Source organism: Lipophrys pholis, assembly GCF_963383615.2.
Source record: "Lipophrys pholis genome assembly, contig: SCAFFOLD_35, whole genome shotgun sequence".
Lineage (NCBI taxonomy): Eukaryota > Metazoa > Chordata > Actinopteri > Blenniiformes > Blenniidae > Lipophrys > Lipophrys pholis.
The window spans coordinates 14,539-32,240 of record NW_028292325.1 but is presented as its reverse complement, the minus strand read 5'-3'; the positions used below and the strand labels follow the sequence as shown (position 1 = coordinate 32,240).

Sequence of the window (17,702 nt, the reverse complement as noted above, 5' to 3'; positions counted from 1 at the left end):
AGTGTGAATGAACACATGAATGTGACTGGTGGAGCACCTCCATCATTATGGCTGTTTGGTTTGTCCACCGCAAAATAAAAGCCCCAAGCGTCTTCAAAATAAAAGTCCATAGTTATTAAAAAATGTACACAAAGAAAACTTAGAAATTGATATTTTGGGGTGAGCAGGATAAAAGTTTAGCTGGCTTTTAAAATAAAAGCCCCAAGTGATTTCAAAATAAATGTCCTTGTTTATTAAAATGATACAAATCTTCAAAATGGATTGTACATTGTTAGCTAGGCTAGGGGTGAGCTGGATTTCAAAATCAAAGCCCCAAACACTTTAAAAAAAAAAGTAATTTTTTATTAAAACCTTCAAAAAACATTTTTGATCATTATTTAAATGAGCCAGAGGCCATGAGTGTGCCGACCCCGACAGGCCAGCCACAAACTCCTTCAAAATAAAAGTCCTTGGTTCTTGAAAATTACACTAAAAACATTTAAAAAAAATTATATTTAGGGGTTAGCCAGATATAAGGTTGTCTGGTTTTCAAAATAAAATCCAACAAACCTTCCCATGAGAACCTGCTGACGTCTGTGATGAGAAATGAATGTGAACACGATGAGCTGCTGTCCAAAGCTGAAGTTGTTAAAACTGTTCCTGAAAATCAGCTCATTAATAAAGTTAACAAAAGAACATCTGGATGAATGTGAATGTGTGAAGAATCCTGGTGGACTGGTCATACTGGACTCAGACCAGGTTTAGGATCCTGGTGGACTGGTCATACTGGACTCAGACCAGGTTTAGGATCCTGGTGGACTGGTCATACTGGACTCAGACCAGGTTCAGGATCCTGGTGGACTGGTCATACTGGACTCAGACCAGGTTCAGGATCCTGGTGGAATGGTCATACTGGACTCAGACCAGGTTGAGGATCCTGGTGGACTGGTCATACTGGACTCAGACCAGGTTAACTCAGGCCATAACGGAGTTCATTTTGAAAGATATGATGCCCATTTAATGGGCTGGACATTAAGGACTGTCCAACCATCCGGGGCTAGTAAAAGCTTTGCTCGGGCAAGTGAATCATCTGCCCCCCTTGTCTGAACGGGCTGGTGGTCTTTAGGAATGGAGCCGATCCAGGATCGGGTTCCGATATCAACGTAATTCACGGATCAAAAATTTCTGATCCAACCTGCAGAGATTTCTGATCCATGATCCTGGTCTGATCCATGATCCTGGTCTGCTTCATGATCCTGGTCTGATCCATGATCCTGGTCTGCTTCATGATCCTGGTCTGATCCATGATCCTGGTCTGCTTCATGTTGCTGAAATGATCCACAGTGTTTCCCTGCTGCTGCTCTGCTCGCTGGCTGCAAACTGTGGACTGGATTTCCTGAAGGGAGGCGGGTCTCAATGAGACCAGGAGGAATGAGTCAGGAAATCCATTCCACAGTTTGCAGCCAGCGAGCAGGCTAGGGAAGTAGCACTGTGCTATCCAACTTTTCATGGCAACATGTTGCTGTTTGGACGGATTTCAAACTCAAAACACCACAAAGCAACACAGCAACGTGGATGTTAGCAAAGCAACGCATAAACGTGGATGTTAGGAAAGCAACGCAGCAATATCGATGTTAGCAAAGCAACACATCAACGTGGATGTTAGCAAAGCAATGTAGCAATGTGAATGTTTGCAAAGCAACACAGCAACGTGAATGTTTGCAAAGCAACACAGCAACGTAGATGATAGCAAAGCAACCTAGCAATGCGGATTTTAGCAAAGGCAACACATCAACGTGGATGTTAGCAAAGCAACGCAGCAACGTGGATGTAAACAAAGCAACACATCAACGTGGATGTTAGCAAAGCAACGTGGATGTTAGCAAAGCAACACAGCAACGTAGATGTTTGGAAAGCAACTCAGCAACGTGGATGTTAGCAAAGCAAAGCAGCAACATAGATGTTTGCAAATCAACACAGCAACGTGGATGTTAGCAAAGCAACACAACAACGTGGATGTTTGCAAAGCAACACATCAACGTGGATGTTAGCAAAGCAACGTGGATGTTAGCAAAGCAACGCAGCAACGTAGATGTCAGCAAAGCAACGTGGATGTTAGCAAAGCAACACATCAACGTGGATGTTAGCAAAGCAACACAGCAACGTGGATGTTTGCAAAGCAACACAGCAATGTGGATGTTAGCAAAGCAACGCAGCAATGTAGATGTTTGCAAAGCAACGCAGCAATGTGGATGTTAACAAAGCAACGCAGCAACGTATATATTAGTAAAGCAACACATCAACTTGGATGTTAGCAAAACAACGCAGCAACGTAGATGTTTGCAAAGCAACACAGCAATGTGGATGTTTGCAAAGCAACGTGGATGTTAGCAAAGCAACACAGCAATGTGGATGTTTGCAAAGCAACGTGGATGTTAGCAAAGCAACGCAGCAATGTGGATGTTAACAAAGCAACGCAGCAACGTATATATTAGCAAAGCAACACATCAACGTGGATGTTAGCAAAGCAATGTAGCAATGTGAATGTTTGCAAAGCAACACAGCAACGTGAATGTTTGCAAAGCAACACAGCAAAGTGGATGTTAGCAAAGCAACCTAGCAATGCGGATTTTAGCAAAAGCAACACATCAACGTGAATGTTAGTAAAGCAACGCAGCAACGTGGATGTAAACAAAGCAACACATCAACGTGGATGTTAGCAAAGCAACGTGGATGTTAGCAAAGCAACACAGCAACGTAGATGTTTGCAAAGCAACTCAGCAACGTGGATGTTAGCAAAGCATAGCAGCAACGTATATGTTTACAAAGCAACACAGCAACGTAGATGTTTGCAAAGCAAAGCAGCAACGTAGATATGGTATGTGTTGAAGTCCAGTGAGTTTTTAATACGTTCCGGAGACGGTCTGAATGTTGACCGAAGCAAATAATTCAAAATGGAGGCCGATGAGGAGTTTCCCAATGACGTATTTCGAGGAAATCCTGAGGAATTATGCGACGCTATCGAATCGAAATGCATATTTTCCAGATGAGACGCAGCGCGGCACCGTCCAAAATGCGGATGTCAAATCGGTTCAAATACCTACAATAATGATAATAATAATGGATGTAATATACAGACATGACTTATGTTCACTCTGGAGGTGAGGACTGATGTTCCCTTCCACAGGGAGAAGCTGCTGGTAGCTCACTCTCTATGTTCCTCTGGAGGTGAGGGGGGAACTCCTGTTCTCACTTTCATTGTCACTTTAATTTGAAAAAAACATATATTCTATTTTCACCAAGATGTTAGTGAGTTAGTTTTACCAGTAAATGGCTGCTCCATCCTCACTTCTCCTATAACCAGGCCCAAACACACACACACACACACACACACACACACACACACACACACACACACACACACACACACACACACAACAGCCGGGCCTCCTGGGGGTCGTTTGGAGGGTCATAATTTATTTACACATGTTATAGATAATAAAGTAAGTGGTGTATTAGTCAATGATATCAGTGATTTCATGTCTGTTTGTTTTAGTTTTTTTACTATTTACAATAAAAACCACAGAAACATTAAAAGAGACAACAGATAGATGTCAACACAAATGAGTCAGGACAGAGCAGTCCCTGGAAAAACTAGTTATTGAGGTACAATCAGATGACTGGGAACTCATTACTAAATACAAGAGAAAGTGAAATATAAAGATGTTTAATGGATGACAAAGGGCTTAAAAAATGCATCCAAGGAGAAGAATACATGACATAGAGAATCCAATAAATGTAGAACGAAGGAGATGGAAAATAAATACAAGAAATGTAAAAATAAGTTCACTCATATGATGAGAAAATGTAAGAAGAATTATTTTAAGAAAGTACCTGAAAACAATAAAGACCATGTCAGCAGTACATAGAAGGTTCTACATAGTATTATTCAACAGGCTTCCAGTAAGGATACCGTTATTGAAAACAGACACACTTCACAAACTACAGACCCACAATCCTCCCAAATCCTAGAAAAACTCTTCAACGACATACTAGATACATTCAGAGAAACGAAATCTAATTCATTAAATCTAGGTCAAACCAAAATCATGATATTTGGAAAACATGAAATAAATAAACAGGTAAAGGTTCAGGTTAAGGGTGTAGCTAGTGAAAAGGTGATTGAAGACATATTTCTAGAAAAATGTAAGGATGAGTACGAGCACATTACAACTCTACAAAGCTGATTTCCTTTGATCTGAGCGTCTCCATGGCTCCAGTGCTGATCTCCTATCAGATCAAAGGAGATCAGTGCCTTTTGCCATGGAGATGCTCAGATCCAAGATTTCCTCCGGCTTTGATCTCCGTTGATCTCCATCCGGTGCCTCTCCCATCCACTTTGTGATGAAAGGCTCATTATTGTTCTTTTTCACAACCTTGGTGATGACGTCATCATTAGATTCAGGTATGCTGAAGCAGGCAGAGAACTAAAACATGCAGGACACCAGCACTCTCTGACCCAGTTTGGACACCCTGTCGTAGACCATCAAGAGACAGCTTAGTTTTATCCTACTGATGACGTGTTGCTGCAATAGTCATCTTGCTCAGTATCAAGTTTTTTCCCACAGACACCAGAGCAATCTGTAACAGGATTTGACAGATAGTGACGGGGCGCGGCCAGCAGGGGGCAGCAGCGAGGCTGACTTGCTCTTTGACCGTGTGACTGTGGTGACCAAATCCAGGGGGCGTATTACATTGGTTATTGATGTAGCTTAAAGAGGTGGAACAGATTAAACATTCAGATGAAACAATCAGCAAATAAAAGTCAAATTAAGAAAACGTATAAGGGCTTATTAGTCAATGATATCAGTGATTTCATGTCTGTTTTTTTTTTTTACTATTTCCAATAAAAACCACAGAAAGATTAAAAGAGACAACAGATGGATATCATTACAAATGAGTCAGAAGAGAGGAATCCCTGGATAAACTAGTTATTGAGGTACAATCAGATGACTGGGAACTTATTTATAAAGGAAAATACGCCCTGTCACTACGAGTGTACAATCAAACAATACAAGAGAAAGTGAAATATAGATCTGGACTCTGGGAGCAGTGGGCGGAGCTGAGGTTGCACCGTGAGAGAGAGAGAGAGAGAGAGAGAGAGAGAGAGAGAGAGAGAGAGTGAGTGAGTGTGAGTGCGCGTGCGCGTGAGTGAGTGTGTGAAAGTGTGAAAGTGTGAAAGTGAGAAAGTGAGAAAGTGAGAAAGTGAGAAAGTGAGAAAGTGAGACTGAGTTTTACACTCGGACTTGGACTTGGAGTGGAGTGGATTAGTCTGGAGGCCCAGGCACATGACCACCTCAGCTTCCACTCAGAGCCCAGACCAGCTGTTCAGATTTGGACACTTGGAGCTTAGAAGGGGGAGGCTCCATGATTCCTGTTCATGCAGAGGTTTTATTTCCCTTTGCCACTGAAGGCAACACACAATAATGATGATAATAATATTAAAGCAAACAGAGCTCTGCTATCAGAATAGTATCAGCAGATATACAAATTTAAGTATCGGGATCGGATGGGAAGAGAAAAAATGTGGATCGGTGCTTCCCTACTGCAGTGTAGATGAGCAAACCGCTCAAAATCCTTAATGTCCAGCCCTGCATTAGTATAGTGACCAAGCCTGGGTTCACGGCTTTGATCCTTAATGTCCAGCCCTGCATTAGTATAGTGACCCAGCCTGGGTTCACGGCTTTGATCAGCACAAGGGACAAGCGGTTGGCTTGTTGTGGTGAATGCTTACAAGGCTGCAAGTCACAGTACATACTAAGTTTACTACTGTAATTGAAGTAGAAGATAAATAAACTGTCTTTCATGTTAATACATGCTTCATTTGACTTTATCTTAACATAAGCCTCACCTATAAGAAAGAACAATTTCTGAAGAATAAACCTGATATTGTTTATTATAATACACATTGATTTGTTGCTTGTTTGTTGAGAAATACATGAGAACCTAAAAACAATAACCGCATGTTAAATCGCAATATTGAGAACACTTCAATCTCCTTGTTATCATCCAGATGCTTCATTTTTCCCTGAATGATACCATCTCTAACTGGAACTACCAGAATGTGTGTTTATATTTTCTGCTGCGTTTGTGTGTGTGTGTGTGTGTGTGTGTGTACGCTGGTACTCCGGTCTCCTCCCACAGTCCAGAAAACCTGCACCGTGGATCCCTGAGCGAGACCGTGAGCCCAATCAGCTGCTCCCGAAGGGTGAATCTGTTAAAGAAATTGCCCTCAGGGGATTAAGATAGTATGATAAAGGAAATAATCTTTGCTTCTATAGTTTGTAATTGATCATTTGGATTATTTCTGTAGCTCAAACACGCTGGTTGACAATATCACAAGGATACACAATTTGTTGTCTTGCTTTTGCATCCATGTATTTTTGAAAGTGTTTGACTTGAGTGAGCGTACCAGGAGGATGTTGACCTTGATGGTGGATCTCTAGAGATCACCAGACCAAAGAAGCTGTTCTGTCATAACTAGGTTCTGATTCAGGAAGGAACAAGAAGAAGAAGCAGCAACTTAACGGCCGAGCTAAACAACCAACCTGCAGACAGACACAGACGGGTCTTAGAAAGGAAGTTCCTCACTGTTCAGCAGGCTGATGCTCATCACAGCTCTTGCTAATGTCACCTACAAAGGTCAATCTTTGGTTTTCCTGTCAGGAGGACTGAGTTAGTTCAGCTTGGTTGATTTGTCCCTCTTCTGGTAAAGAGGTGTTCAGTGAAAGAGTCAGATAGCTGCTCGAGACTTGGAGACAATGTTAGCAGTGATCAGGAGAAAGACAGAAGCAATCTGCAGCATGAGGAGAGGAGGATTGAACCGGCAGCTGATTCTCAGCCTTTAGAAAAACTCGGTCTTTGTATTCATGGAGGTGGAACTGAAGCTGAAATGACTGTGGATTGAGAGCAGGATTATTGTCTGACTCCAGAGTAGGAAACCTTCTCTGCCACACAAAGTCAGATTGTGTCCGTCTCTTTACACTCGTCTCGCATTAGTGGACATCCTGGAAAGACGTCCAGCCTCTTTCCTGTGAGTTGCACTTTTATAGAGGTGAAACTAGTTTGTTGTCTGACCTGAACTTTGTGTGTCAACATGCCGGCTCCACCCACTGTTGATCTGAAGAGGCGGGACCAAGGAAATATGTGGACCGACTCGATAGGCTTTGAGCCTTGAGGCCAGATGAGCCCAAGTCACAAGAGGAGGATTTCTTCTTTGCAATCTGGAAAAGCCCCAAGACCTGACAGAGTACCTGCTGAATGTTTTAGTACTTTTCCTGGCTCTTGGTGCTCAGGCTGAGTTGAATGTTTTCAGGTACAAGTAAGCTGGGCCAGCTTCCTAAATCTCCCATGAGGCCTTGCAAAGAAAGGTAAAGATCCATCAGAGGGCTCCTCTTACAGATCAATATCCTCACTTAAGGGAGATGTAAATATTTCAGCTAAAGTTCTGTCTTGTAGACTAGAGGACATTCTGGCCTCAGTTATTTCAGACAGTCATACTGGGTTTTTAAAGAATTGCCACTCCTATTTCATCAAAAGCCGCCTGAACATGTTCCAGAGTGCGTCTTCTCATTAGATGCTGAGAAAGCTTTCCACCATGAGGAATCTCTTCAAAGTCAGTGAAAACATTGGCTTTGATTCAAACTTCATAAAGTGGGTGGGGCTCCTGTGTTCATGTCTCTCTGCTTCAATTCTCACCAAGTCCCAGGTGTCACACCCTTTCCGTCTTCAAAGAGGACATCAACAAACATGTCCTGACATGTCAAGCTGTTTGAGGAACTTTGGAAGCTTATTTAAGAGGACAAATATGTTTCTACACTGAAAACATGAAATAAAGAGCCAACAAGGAAACATTGAAACCAACGAATAAAATCAAAGGATTAGATCAACAACTTATTCTAATTAATAGCCAAGGCCTCGACAAAATAAAATGACTGGAACTCCAAACTAAACACGACCGTTTAACAACATACCCGGTTGAACAGCACCTTTTAAAACACAAGAGTCTACACTGCTTACTAGTGTTGTTCCGATACCAATTTTGTGTCCCGATACCGATACCCGGTTGCATAGTATCGGCCGACACCGATACTTGCTGATACCGATATTTGCCTATACCGCAGTGTTTAAAAAAGATATGGCCTGTTTTTCTTCCAGTTCTTAAGAACTGAATACTCACTTGGTTGTATAAATCATTGCTATCATGGCTTCATCTGGCTACTTAACCCTTTGTGAAACAGGACAAAAACACCAACACAGTAAATGTAGGCCAACTTTTTTATTTCCTACCTGGTATGGGTGGAACTGAAATAATAATAAACTTTTCTTAAACCTCAGTTTTAGCTCACAAATGCCCCAAAAAATAGTGCAATATCCATGTACCGGTAAATACATGTAAAACAGTAGTGCAACCGCAGTTAAATTTAGATTAAAATAACAAATAATATAGATATGAGGCTGAATACGTCACCATACATAGATCAGGAGTCAGGGCACCAGTGAGAGTCGGGAGAGAGAAAAACACACGGCGCTGCGTATCGGCGAGTTAATAGTTCATACCTCCAGATACCGATACCAGCTTTTAGTGTGGTATCGGTATCGGCACAACACTACTACTTACATTGAGAGAAATCAGAGAAACTACAACAAACTAACTGAAATGATCGGCGCAAAACAACAAATCAGAAAAATTAGAATAGAGAATGTTGAAATCAATAGAGACCTTTCAGAATAAATGACATTTTTCGGAAGTTTCACTCAAGACTCTAAACCTCTGAATTTCCAGAAAACTGCTTCTCAGGAGAACTTCTTAAACAATCCATCCATCTTGTATCCCCCTCATGGTGGTGGGGTAGTGACGCTGATCCCAGCCTGCTATGGACGAGGACAGGATACACCTGGACAGGTCACCGTCTATCACAGGACAAACACACACACTCATGTTCACACCGAGGGGAAATTTATGTCACCGATTGACCTTATATGCATGTTTTTGGAGTGTGAAACCCATGGACACATGGGGAAACATGCAAACTCCACATAGAAAGGCCCCAGCTGGTATTTTAACCATTTCTCTCTGAGGCGAGGGGGAAAGCCACTGTGCCACTGTGTGGTCCTCTTCAACCATCCATACTTCCCTAATCTTATAGAAAATACCAGGGCCAGGTTATAGGACCTATTTCACTAGAGGAATTTGCTGCTGCTATCTCAATACTGAAATCTGGAAAATCAGCAGGACCTGATGGATGATGTCATCTTCTTGGCTTTTGGCGCCCCAGCTCAGTTGAGTTGTTGGGTATCGGCAGTCTCCTCCCTCGTCCCTCTTCTTCCTGGTGTTTTCCCCTCTGAAGTCTTTCTTGTCTGTCTCTCTCTGCTGTCTGTGGCTGTGGCCTGTCTCTCTCTCTCTCTCTCCTATTTATTTCTACCTTGCTGCAGGGCAAGGCTGGCCACGCCCCTTCTGCTGTTCCTCCTTCTCTGCCTCCCCTCCCTCCACTGCTCACCTGCTATCTATCAAGTTAATCAAGCACCCACATGCCTGCTCACTAGAAACACTCCAGCTCAACTTCCTGTAGCTGTGAAATAATCTGTTTCCTACGGTGGTAACAACTTCATCCTTTAAAGTTCTCAAGTGTATTTTTGCTCCCTGTTTTTTCACTTGATGTGGGCTTTGTTCCTGATGCTGCCTCTGATACTCCAGATCTCCTCTCCGGTCCCAGGCCAGCCTCGCTCTGACTGCTACTTGATGAGGTCATTCCATCTTAGGGTGGGTCTGCCTGCTTGCTTTGCAGGGTGTCTAGGAGACGTCCGTCTCTTCCTGTCCCACAGTGAAAGCAGTGATTGTGTGTCTGCTTGCTAAGTGGTGTCCTCATCAGGGGCCGTAAGCTGTGTACTAAACATGTGTCCTGATGGGGGGACATCGTGATTGTGCAGAAATACCAGCGGAAGAAGAAGCAGATTAAAAATAAACGTGATCCTAGGAATAGTAATCTGAGCGCCTCGCCTCTTAAAGACGGAGGCACAAGAATAAATATAAAAAGTTCATCCATTAATGCTTCAAAAATCCTTTTGGTAGATATTCCTGGTCTAAAACTCTGGTCTATTCTGGAGTGTTTCCTCCTCCAGAAGCTCACAGAGCTGGCTGCATGTTTCAGCCACAATGTCTGGGGAACCAAACGTTCATATGCTGCTGATTTTCTCTGAGCTGAACAAACTGAACGCTTCTCTGCAAGGTGGCCGTACACATGTATGACAGAATGGAAGGCTTTCTCCAAACCAGCAGAAGATGGAGGGAGCGCGTCAGAAAGGGAAGATCCTCCATGTCTCCATCAGTGGAGGAACTGGCAGGTTCTGCTGTGCTCTCTCCTCCTGTAACACCAGCAGTTCCTGACCACTGGGAGGCGCTGGAGGGAGGATTTCAGAGCTTGACCTCTGCCTGACGACCTCCGTCCGTCCAGGGACACATCAGTTGCTGCTCATCAGGGTCAGAGGTCACACTAATGTGGGAGTATGTGAGCGTCCACAGACGGCTTGAGGATTGACGTCACTTCTACATGTCTGCTTCAGATAAAAACATGAATCTGAATTATTCCAACAGCTCAGTGTCGTAGGCAAGAAGTCTGTTTGTAACAGGCAGTGGCACGGCCACCCTGCAGCTTGTTCATGTTTAAAAACCTGAAAATATCAACCTGTGTATTACTTCAATAGCTTAGTATTGAATGGACAATAACACAGTAGATCTGTTTATACATGGCACCAGGCCAGCTTCATATAAAACACAGTTTCATACAATATATATAGTCGGGGTCCCTGCTCCGTCTCTCCATCAGTTTGGGGTCCTTGGCCTGGAAAACCTTGAAGACCCCTGGTTATGATACAAGCTCTAAAGTGTGTCTGATGTTGCTTTATAAAGTTTCAGTTACAATCCAGGCTGGTCAACGTTTCATTAGCAGCTGTTTGGAGCAGTTTCATATTTTATCTTTAAAATGTATTAAGTCAATTCAACATTTTTGCTCCTTTTCAGATATAATTTCATGTATTTTTAAAAATTTTAAACCTCTGGTCATTCAAGGTTTTTTTATCTTTGCTGTTGTAAGGTGTTTTCTCCACATTACTAGTTTGTGCTTGTTTTTCTTTTTCATTTGTTGTTTTTTTCAAAGTGGTTTTCACAAGAGACCAGATTCCTTTTGAAAAAGACTCTGTCGTGTAAATAGAATGAAAATAAAAGAGTGTAGAAGTGGTGGAAGCAGACAGACGGTGAGTGGAGTGGAGAGTCTTTGTTTCTCCACACAGACTGAAGCTGTCAGGCCAAACAGGTGAAGCTCCACCCCCTCTGACTCCACCCCCGACGTAAGTGCACCAAACCGGTTTCAAACAGGTTTTCTCAGTAACGTCCTCCTCTGGGTGTGTCAGAGCAGGAAAGAGAACTTTGAGGTTGTCAGACATCAGAGACGGACTGAGACGGACGAAGAGCAGCTTCTTCTCTCCACAAGTTTCCTCACACATGGAAAAGTGTCTGTAAGAAGAAGTGAAGAGAGTTCAGGTGAGAATCTGTCAGCTCTTTAGAAGCTTCCACAACGGAGCAAAAGACTTTCTAACTTCTCTTTTTCTCTTTCATTCACACCATCACAAACCTCTGACAGCTGCTTTCTTCTTCTTCACCTGTTGGACAAACATTTCATCCTCCATTTAACTCCTTCCTTCACTTCTTTTCTTCTCCATGAAGAAACTCTGAAAACATTCAGCAGTGGGCGGGGCTTCAGCCCTCCTTCACTCTGATTGGCTCATGTTTGTCAGTCTAAAACATTCAAACCAACCCTTGATACACACACACACACACACACACACACACACACACACACACACACACACACACACACACACACACACACACACACACACACACACACACACACACACACACACACACACACACACACACACACACACGACTCAATCATCTCATTATTTATCATCCAGACGCTTCATTTTTTCCCTGAAACCTCCAACTGACATTAATCCTATTGATTGTTGTATTTTCCATGTTTCTATATTTTCTTCTCTCATCTTATTTCCTCTGTTTATTCATTATTTATGCTTCTTGTTTTTCTTCTTTCTCTGTTTTGTCTCGGCTGTCGCTCTCTGATCTCAGTCTACTGAATGATACCGTCTCTAACTGGAACTACCAGGATGTGGGTTTCTGTTTCCTGCTGCACCACACACATGATCTCCTCTGTGTGTGTGTGTGTGTGTGTGTGTGTGTGTTGAGCAGGTTGGTGTGTTTCTCTCTGTCTGACTCAACATGTGTGACGTGGATGAAGAAGACCCACCAGAGTGTGTGGACAGGTAAGAGACGTCCCCCCCTCCTGCATTCAGTTGTGGCGGAATTGGGGGGCTGGATAACTAAAATTGTGGGGGAGCATAGAGCCGAGTGGAAACTTGTCCCAAAGACTCAGCAAGTTGCTGACAACGCCACCCGGGGAATTTCACCCCAGGAATTGTTCCACTTCTGATCACTTCTTCAGAGGCACACAGGTCCGTTATACCAAGAGGCAAGAGACGTGGTTCCTTGACAATATGATATCTTCTTATTAACAATTTACGAAATCACCCACAAAAACACTCGTAAAATAAAGGGGGAGGTGTTCCAGATGAGAGCCGGCTTACCTCGGGGCAGTGTGTCGACGGGGGTGAGTGGATCCCAGGGGGAGGTCACCGGGTGAACGCTAGCCTCACTCACACACGCACACACACACACACACACACACACACACAAGAAGAGGGGTACCACCACCACGGACTCTAGTCCACCACCGTAGGGGCTCAGCGTCTGAAATGGAGGGATATAATGAATAGGGAACACTCAAAGGAAAAAAAGGAAATGAAAATCAAAGACAATATGATAGATGACAAACAGCCACCTATAATATTATACAGCAAGTACAAAGGAAATGATATTTTAACTAAACAAAATGAGGTTATCTACACAAACTGAACGTTAAACCAAAACAATAAACATAACAGAAAGTCAACCACAACAACATAAACCGAAAACAGTGTAACCCCACTGCGTACACATTTTAAAATGAGGCGGAAGCTCAACTTAAGGCAGTGGTTTGACACAAAAGGTTAAAACCAGAACGGGCAGAACCCGGCCCAGCCGTGGCCGGCCCGGCAGCCGAGGTGAGGCTGAAGTTTACACGGCTAGGAGTGGGGCTGGAAGTCCGGTGAGGCCGTAGTGAGGCAGAACAGCTGGTAGGCAAAGTAGCTGGTAGGCAAAGTAGCTGGTAGGCAAAGCAGCGGCGAGGTGCACCGGCCCAGTAGCAGCCGGAGCTCTCCAATGCAGCCACTAAATGTAAACAGGGATCACAGGGGAAGCTCACATCGAGAGCCAAACACATCATTTACTGACTGGCACCATTTAGGCTACATACCTCAGGGACGCGGTGTGCCACACCTGGGAGGGAAAGCACGTCTGAGCGTTGTAGCCACCCGTAGCTTCCTACAACATTAGCGAGCTTTAATATACGGGTCGCCTCCGTGCCTTGAGAGGCTATAACTGGACAAAAAGCGCAATCTACCAGCAGCAATCCACAACGTGATGCGGGTTCAACCAGCTCTGAGAGTCACGATGTTTCCGGAAGTGCGGAGCGACCGACAGGGGCGTGCCCTCAGCTTTGGAGAGAGAGGGCGCACAAGGAGACCAGCCCCCAGCTTTATAGTAGGGTGGACTGCCCTGATTGGTTTACGCCTCCCTCTTAGCCAGAGACTTAAACCACCTTAGTCTTGTCCCAGACAGGACTATTCTGCTACACAGTCAAACAGCAAACAGAAGAATGGACACTAAATGTAAACTCCATAGAAAGATGAAATGTAGTAAAAGTGGCTCTGCTGTATTGACACGTCTCAAGGCTCAGTGATTTCAAGTCATCCAAAGTGAGCTGAAGTGATTTCAACAGGCAGCAGAAAAAGAGCTGCAGTAAAGGACATGAGGTGCAGAGACATACCACCGTCCCCATGATCAGTCCCAATGTGATCATGAAAGACACGAGGACAAGCAGTGGAAAGGACAAAGACTAGAAGACCATGTGTTGTCTTTCAGGTCAGAGTTTCTAACTCCTCTTAACCTGATCCAAGGTTAGAGCAGTGTCACCTTTCCAACAGGGAGTTTAAAGGAAGTGGACGTCTCCACATGACACTGAAGTCCAAACGTCCCACATCACTAACTTACAGTTTGGTCCACAAAGATTTGTCCAGAGACAAAGTTTGTCTCATTTTGTTCTGTATATTACCACAGGAAATAGAAATGAAACCCTCCAGACTTCAGCTTTAATTCAGTGGCTTCAACTAAAACATCCCATAACAATGTGAGGAACTAAAGGATTTGAACACAATCCCTTCATGTCAGAGGCTCAAAAGTCACTGAACCAATGAAATAAGAGAGAATCAATCCTTCATCTCTCACACTTGTTGAAAAGCCTTTGCAGGCAATGACTGGCTGAAGTTGTGAACTCATGACGTCAGCAGGCGCTCGCTGGGTTTCCTCTATTTTAATGCTCTTCCAGGCTTCACCGCAGAGCCGCTCACTTGATGTTGCTTTGTGGGCCTTTCTAATCCAAGTTTAATCTGTAAGAGGAGAAATTCAGAATACAGATTATTGTGGGAAAAGTCAGAGTCCAGATCAGATGCTACTACTTTTCTAGGATCTTTGAAACAAATGGCAGATTGGAAATGACATGAAGGTTATTGAAGTTCTTTCATCAAACATATTTGTACTGATCAATTCCTGAAAACTTTTCCAGAAGAAAATAACATTAAAGTTCTTTAGTTGAAAACAGGAAATGAAATGAGAAGAACTAAGTGTGATCTGTTGATCTAATACAACATTTTGTGTGTGTGTGTGTGTGTGTGTGTGTGTGTGTGTGTGTGTGTGTGTGTGTGTGTGTGTGTGTGTGTGTGTGTGTGTGTGTGTGTGTGTGTGTGTGTGTGTGTGTGTGTGTGTGTGTGTGTGTGTGTGTGTGTGTGTGTGTAGAGGTGAGAAGCTCAGACACACAACAGTATCCAGCAGCTTGTCTATGAAGAGTGACCGGTCCAATGATCATCCACCACACTTCAGTGCTGAACCTGGACCTTCAGACACAAAGTAAGAAACTCTTTCTTTTCTTTTATTTCCTCAAAACCAGAGTGAGAGAAGTTGTGCTCACTCTAGGATTCACTTCCAGTATTTTAGGGAACTGAGTTTTAGTCCAGATGGAGTTTCTGGAGGATTTGAGAGGGAGACCAGAGAGAAGGAAACAGGTGGAGGTGACCAGGGTGTGGAGCAGTGTGGAGATGCTGCTGGGTGAGAGGGAGGAGCAACAGTGCTTGATGTTACCAGGGTGGAAATATGCTGACTCAGTCATTCTATTGATGTGGTTTGGAAATAACAGAGTGCTGTCGAGGAAGACACCCAGACTCCTCACCCTGACTGGAGGGGAACCAGAGGAGCTGTCCATGATGGAGGACAAACTAGGACCTTTAATGGACCTGAATCATATGAGGAGAACTTCTTTATCACTGCTGAGTTTGATCAATTTGAAGAAGAACCAGGACTTGATGTCCTGTAGATAGTCACTGATGGAGGTGGGTGGGAGGGTGAAGTTGGTTTGGTGGAGACGTAGAGCTGAGTGTCGTCTGCATAGCAAAGAAACTTCATGATGTATTTATGAGAAATATGGACAAGTGGAGGAGATGGACAATGAAGAAGGTGGGACCAAGTACAGAGCCCTGGGGAACACCAGAGGAGAGGGAGATGGGGGGGATGGAAAAGATTTGAACTGAATGACTTTTAACTTTGAAGTTATTCAACCAGAATCCATTTGGGAAACATGAAACATGTAGGATCCAGTTCCAGTTGTTGATGTTGATCTCTGATACATTAACACCTTTCTGAATGGAATTGGTCATGACACTCACACAAACACATAATTCCAGCATTTAAATTTAAAGGAACATACCAGTGTGTTGACCTCTTGCTGATTAATGATCAGTTTCACAACATTTAAGAATATTCTGGAGGTTCTAATCCTCTTTCTCTGAGAAAGTCCAGTCTTTTATTTTGGGCTGAATCGGTCCAATGTTGATCATTTTGCTTCAGCTTCTGCGACGCCATCTTTGATATCCCAGAAACCCTTGTGGCAGATTTCCCAAGATGATGTCAGTTAGGAAACATCAACACAGTTTGATGTTTTGTTTGTAAACATCAACTTTGGTGGATCGATTTGGGAAACTGCAGGTTGGAAATGAGTCCAAATGAGTGTTGATGGTCTTGTTTTGGTGTTTTGGTTTATTCTCTCTGCAGAAGGGACATGTTTTATGGGAAGTACATTTTGAAGATTGTTTTTCTGGTAGAGTGACTTTAAATGTGGAACTACAGTTTATAACTATTAAATATCCTCACAGTATTTTCACAAAGTCTGACTTAGAGAATCAAAGTCTCAGTTCTTCCATGTATCTTCCATTGTTCCAGTCAGTCTGTTCCTGATGTTGTGTTTGTTTTTAGCTCTGACTCTGGGTTTCCATCCAGCTGTGTGTCCATGAAGAGTGACCGGTCTAAGGACCAATCCTTACTCTTTAAATGTGGAGCAGGAAGTGGTGATGAGGGGTGAGAATCAGTGTTTGTCTCAGGATTCCTCATCACACCACACAGCAGCTTTAACAAAGTCAACATGTTTCTGCAGCGTGAGCCAGCAGAGCTCCCAGCTTCTCCCTGGTGGCTCCGCCCCTCAGCATCAAAGACATCTGGACTCCACATTTATGGTGAGAACACGTCTCCATTCAACACTTTACTGTCACATCATGAGACAGAAGAAGCTGCTGTGGCTTCCAGCTGAAACATGAAACAGACACTCAGCTTATTAGATCCATTCAGGTCCAAAGTGAAACAGTCCAACCTTCATCCAGCTTCCAGTCTTCACTGATGCTTGAAGCTGCTTCTGCTGGAGATCCCACATGAAGTGTGATTTGGCTTCACATGTTGTCCATCCTGCTCTCTGCACTGGATTTACACTCACATCTCAATCTGGCTTCAGTTTCAGCTCAAAGTCAACTCCAGATGTTTCTCTGTTCCAGCTGCTGGAGGACCACATGGTGACTTTCATGAAGAAGGAGCTGAAGAAGATGAAGAAGCTCCTGAGTCCAGATTACCCAGCATGCTCAGAGAGTGAGAGGGAGGATGAGGATGAAGAGCAGAGGAGCAGCAGAGAGTCATTTCTGAGGATCACCCTGGACTTCCTGAGGAGGATGAAGCAGGAGGAGCTGGCTGAGCGTCTGAGGAGCAGTAAGAGGATTTGATCTCATTTCACAGGATGGAGATGAAGCTGAAATGTTCTCAGCTGGAGCAGAAAGCAGTCAGAAACAGAGTCCATCCAGAGAACACAGGTCATTTCCAGGTCAGACACAGAAAGTGTGAAACAGGCAGAAAGTCCAAAACAAGCAGCAGAGAAGAGGAGACACAAAGAGAGTTCCTGAACTCTGCTGCTCATGTGATGCAAACATCTGCATCAGATCAGAGGCTGTTTGGTCTCCACTGAGGAGCTGGATGGAGCTGATGGAGGAGAAACATCTCCACTAACACACTGTCATCTTCACATTCAATGTCAAACACACTCAACTCATTCCTGCTTTCT

The 17,702-nt window shown here is 43.6% G+C and overlaps 1 protein-coding gene across 2 annotated transcripts in view; it reads left to right on the top strand.

Annotated features, from left to right (window-relative positions):
* The window catches only part of LOC308127969 (NLR family CARD domain-containing protein 3-like), an 88,542-nt gene that overhangs the window by 56,619 nt on the left and 14,221 nt on the right, over positions 1 to 17,702 (top strand). Inside the window, exons 2-7 of one of the 2 annotated variants that reach the window (XM_080493630.1) lie at positions 11,454 to 11,578; positions 12,308 to 12,381; positions 15,068 to 15,178; positions 16,577 to 16,678; positions 16,755 to 16,833; positions 17,146 to 17,353. In XM_080493630.1, coding sequence (XP_080349756.1) covers positions 12,338 to 12,381; positions 15,068 to 15,178; positions 16,577 to 16,678; positions 16,755 to 16,833; positions 17,146 to 17,353 — 544 coding nt within the window. In that variant the 5' untranslated portion in view covers positions 11,454 to 11,578; positions 12,308 to 12,337. Of the gene's footprint in view, positions 1 to 11,453; positions 11,579 to 12,307; positions 12,382 to 15,067; positions 15,179 to 16,576; positions 16,679 to 16,754; positions 16,834 to 17,145; positions 17,354 to 17,702 lie in introns of those variants that run through there. The other variant, XM_080493631.1, reaches the window with a different exon arrangement.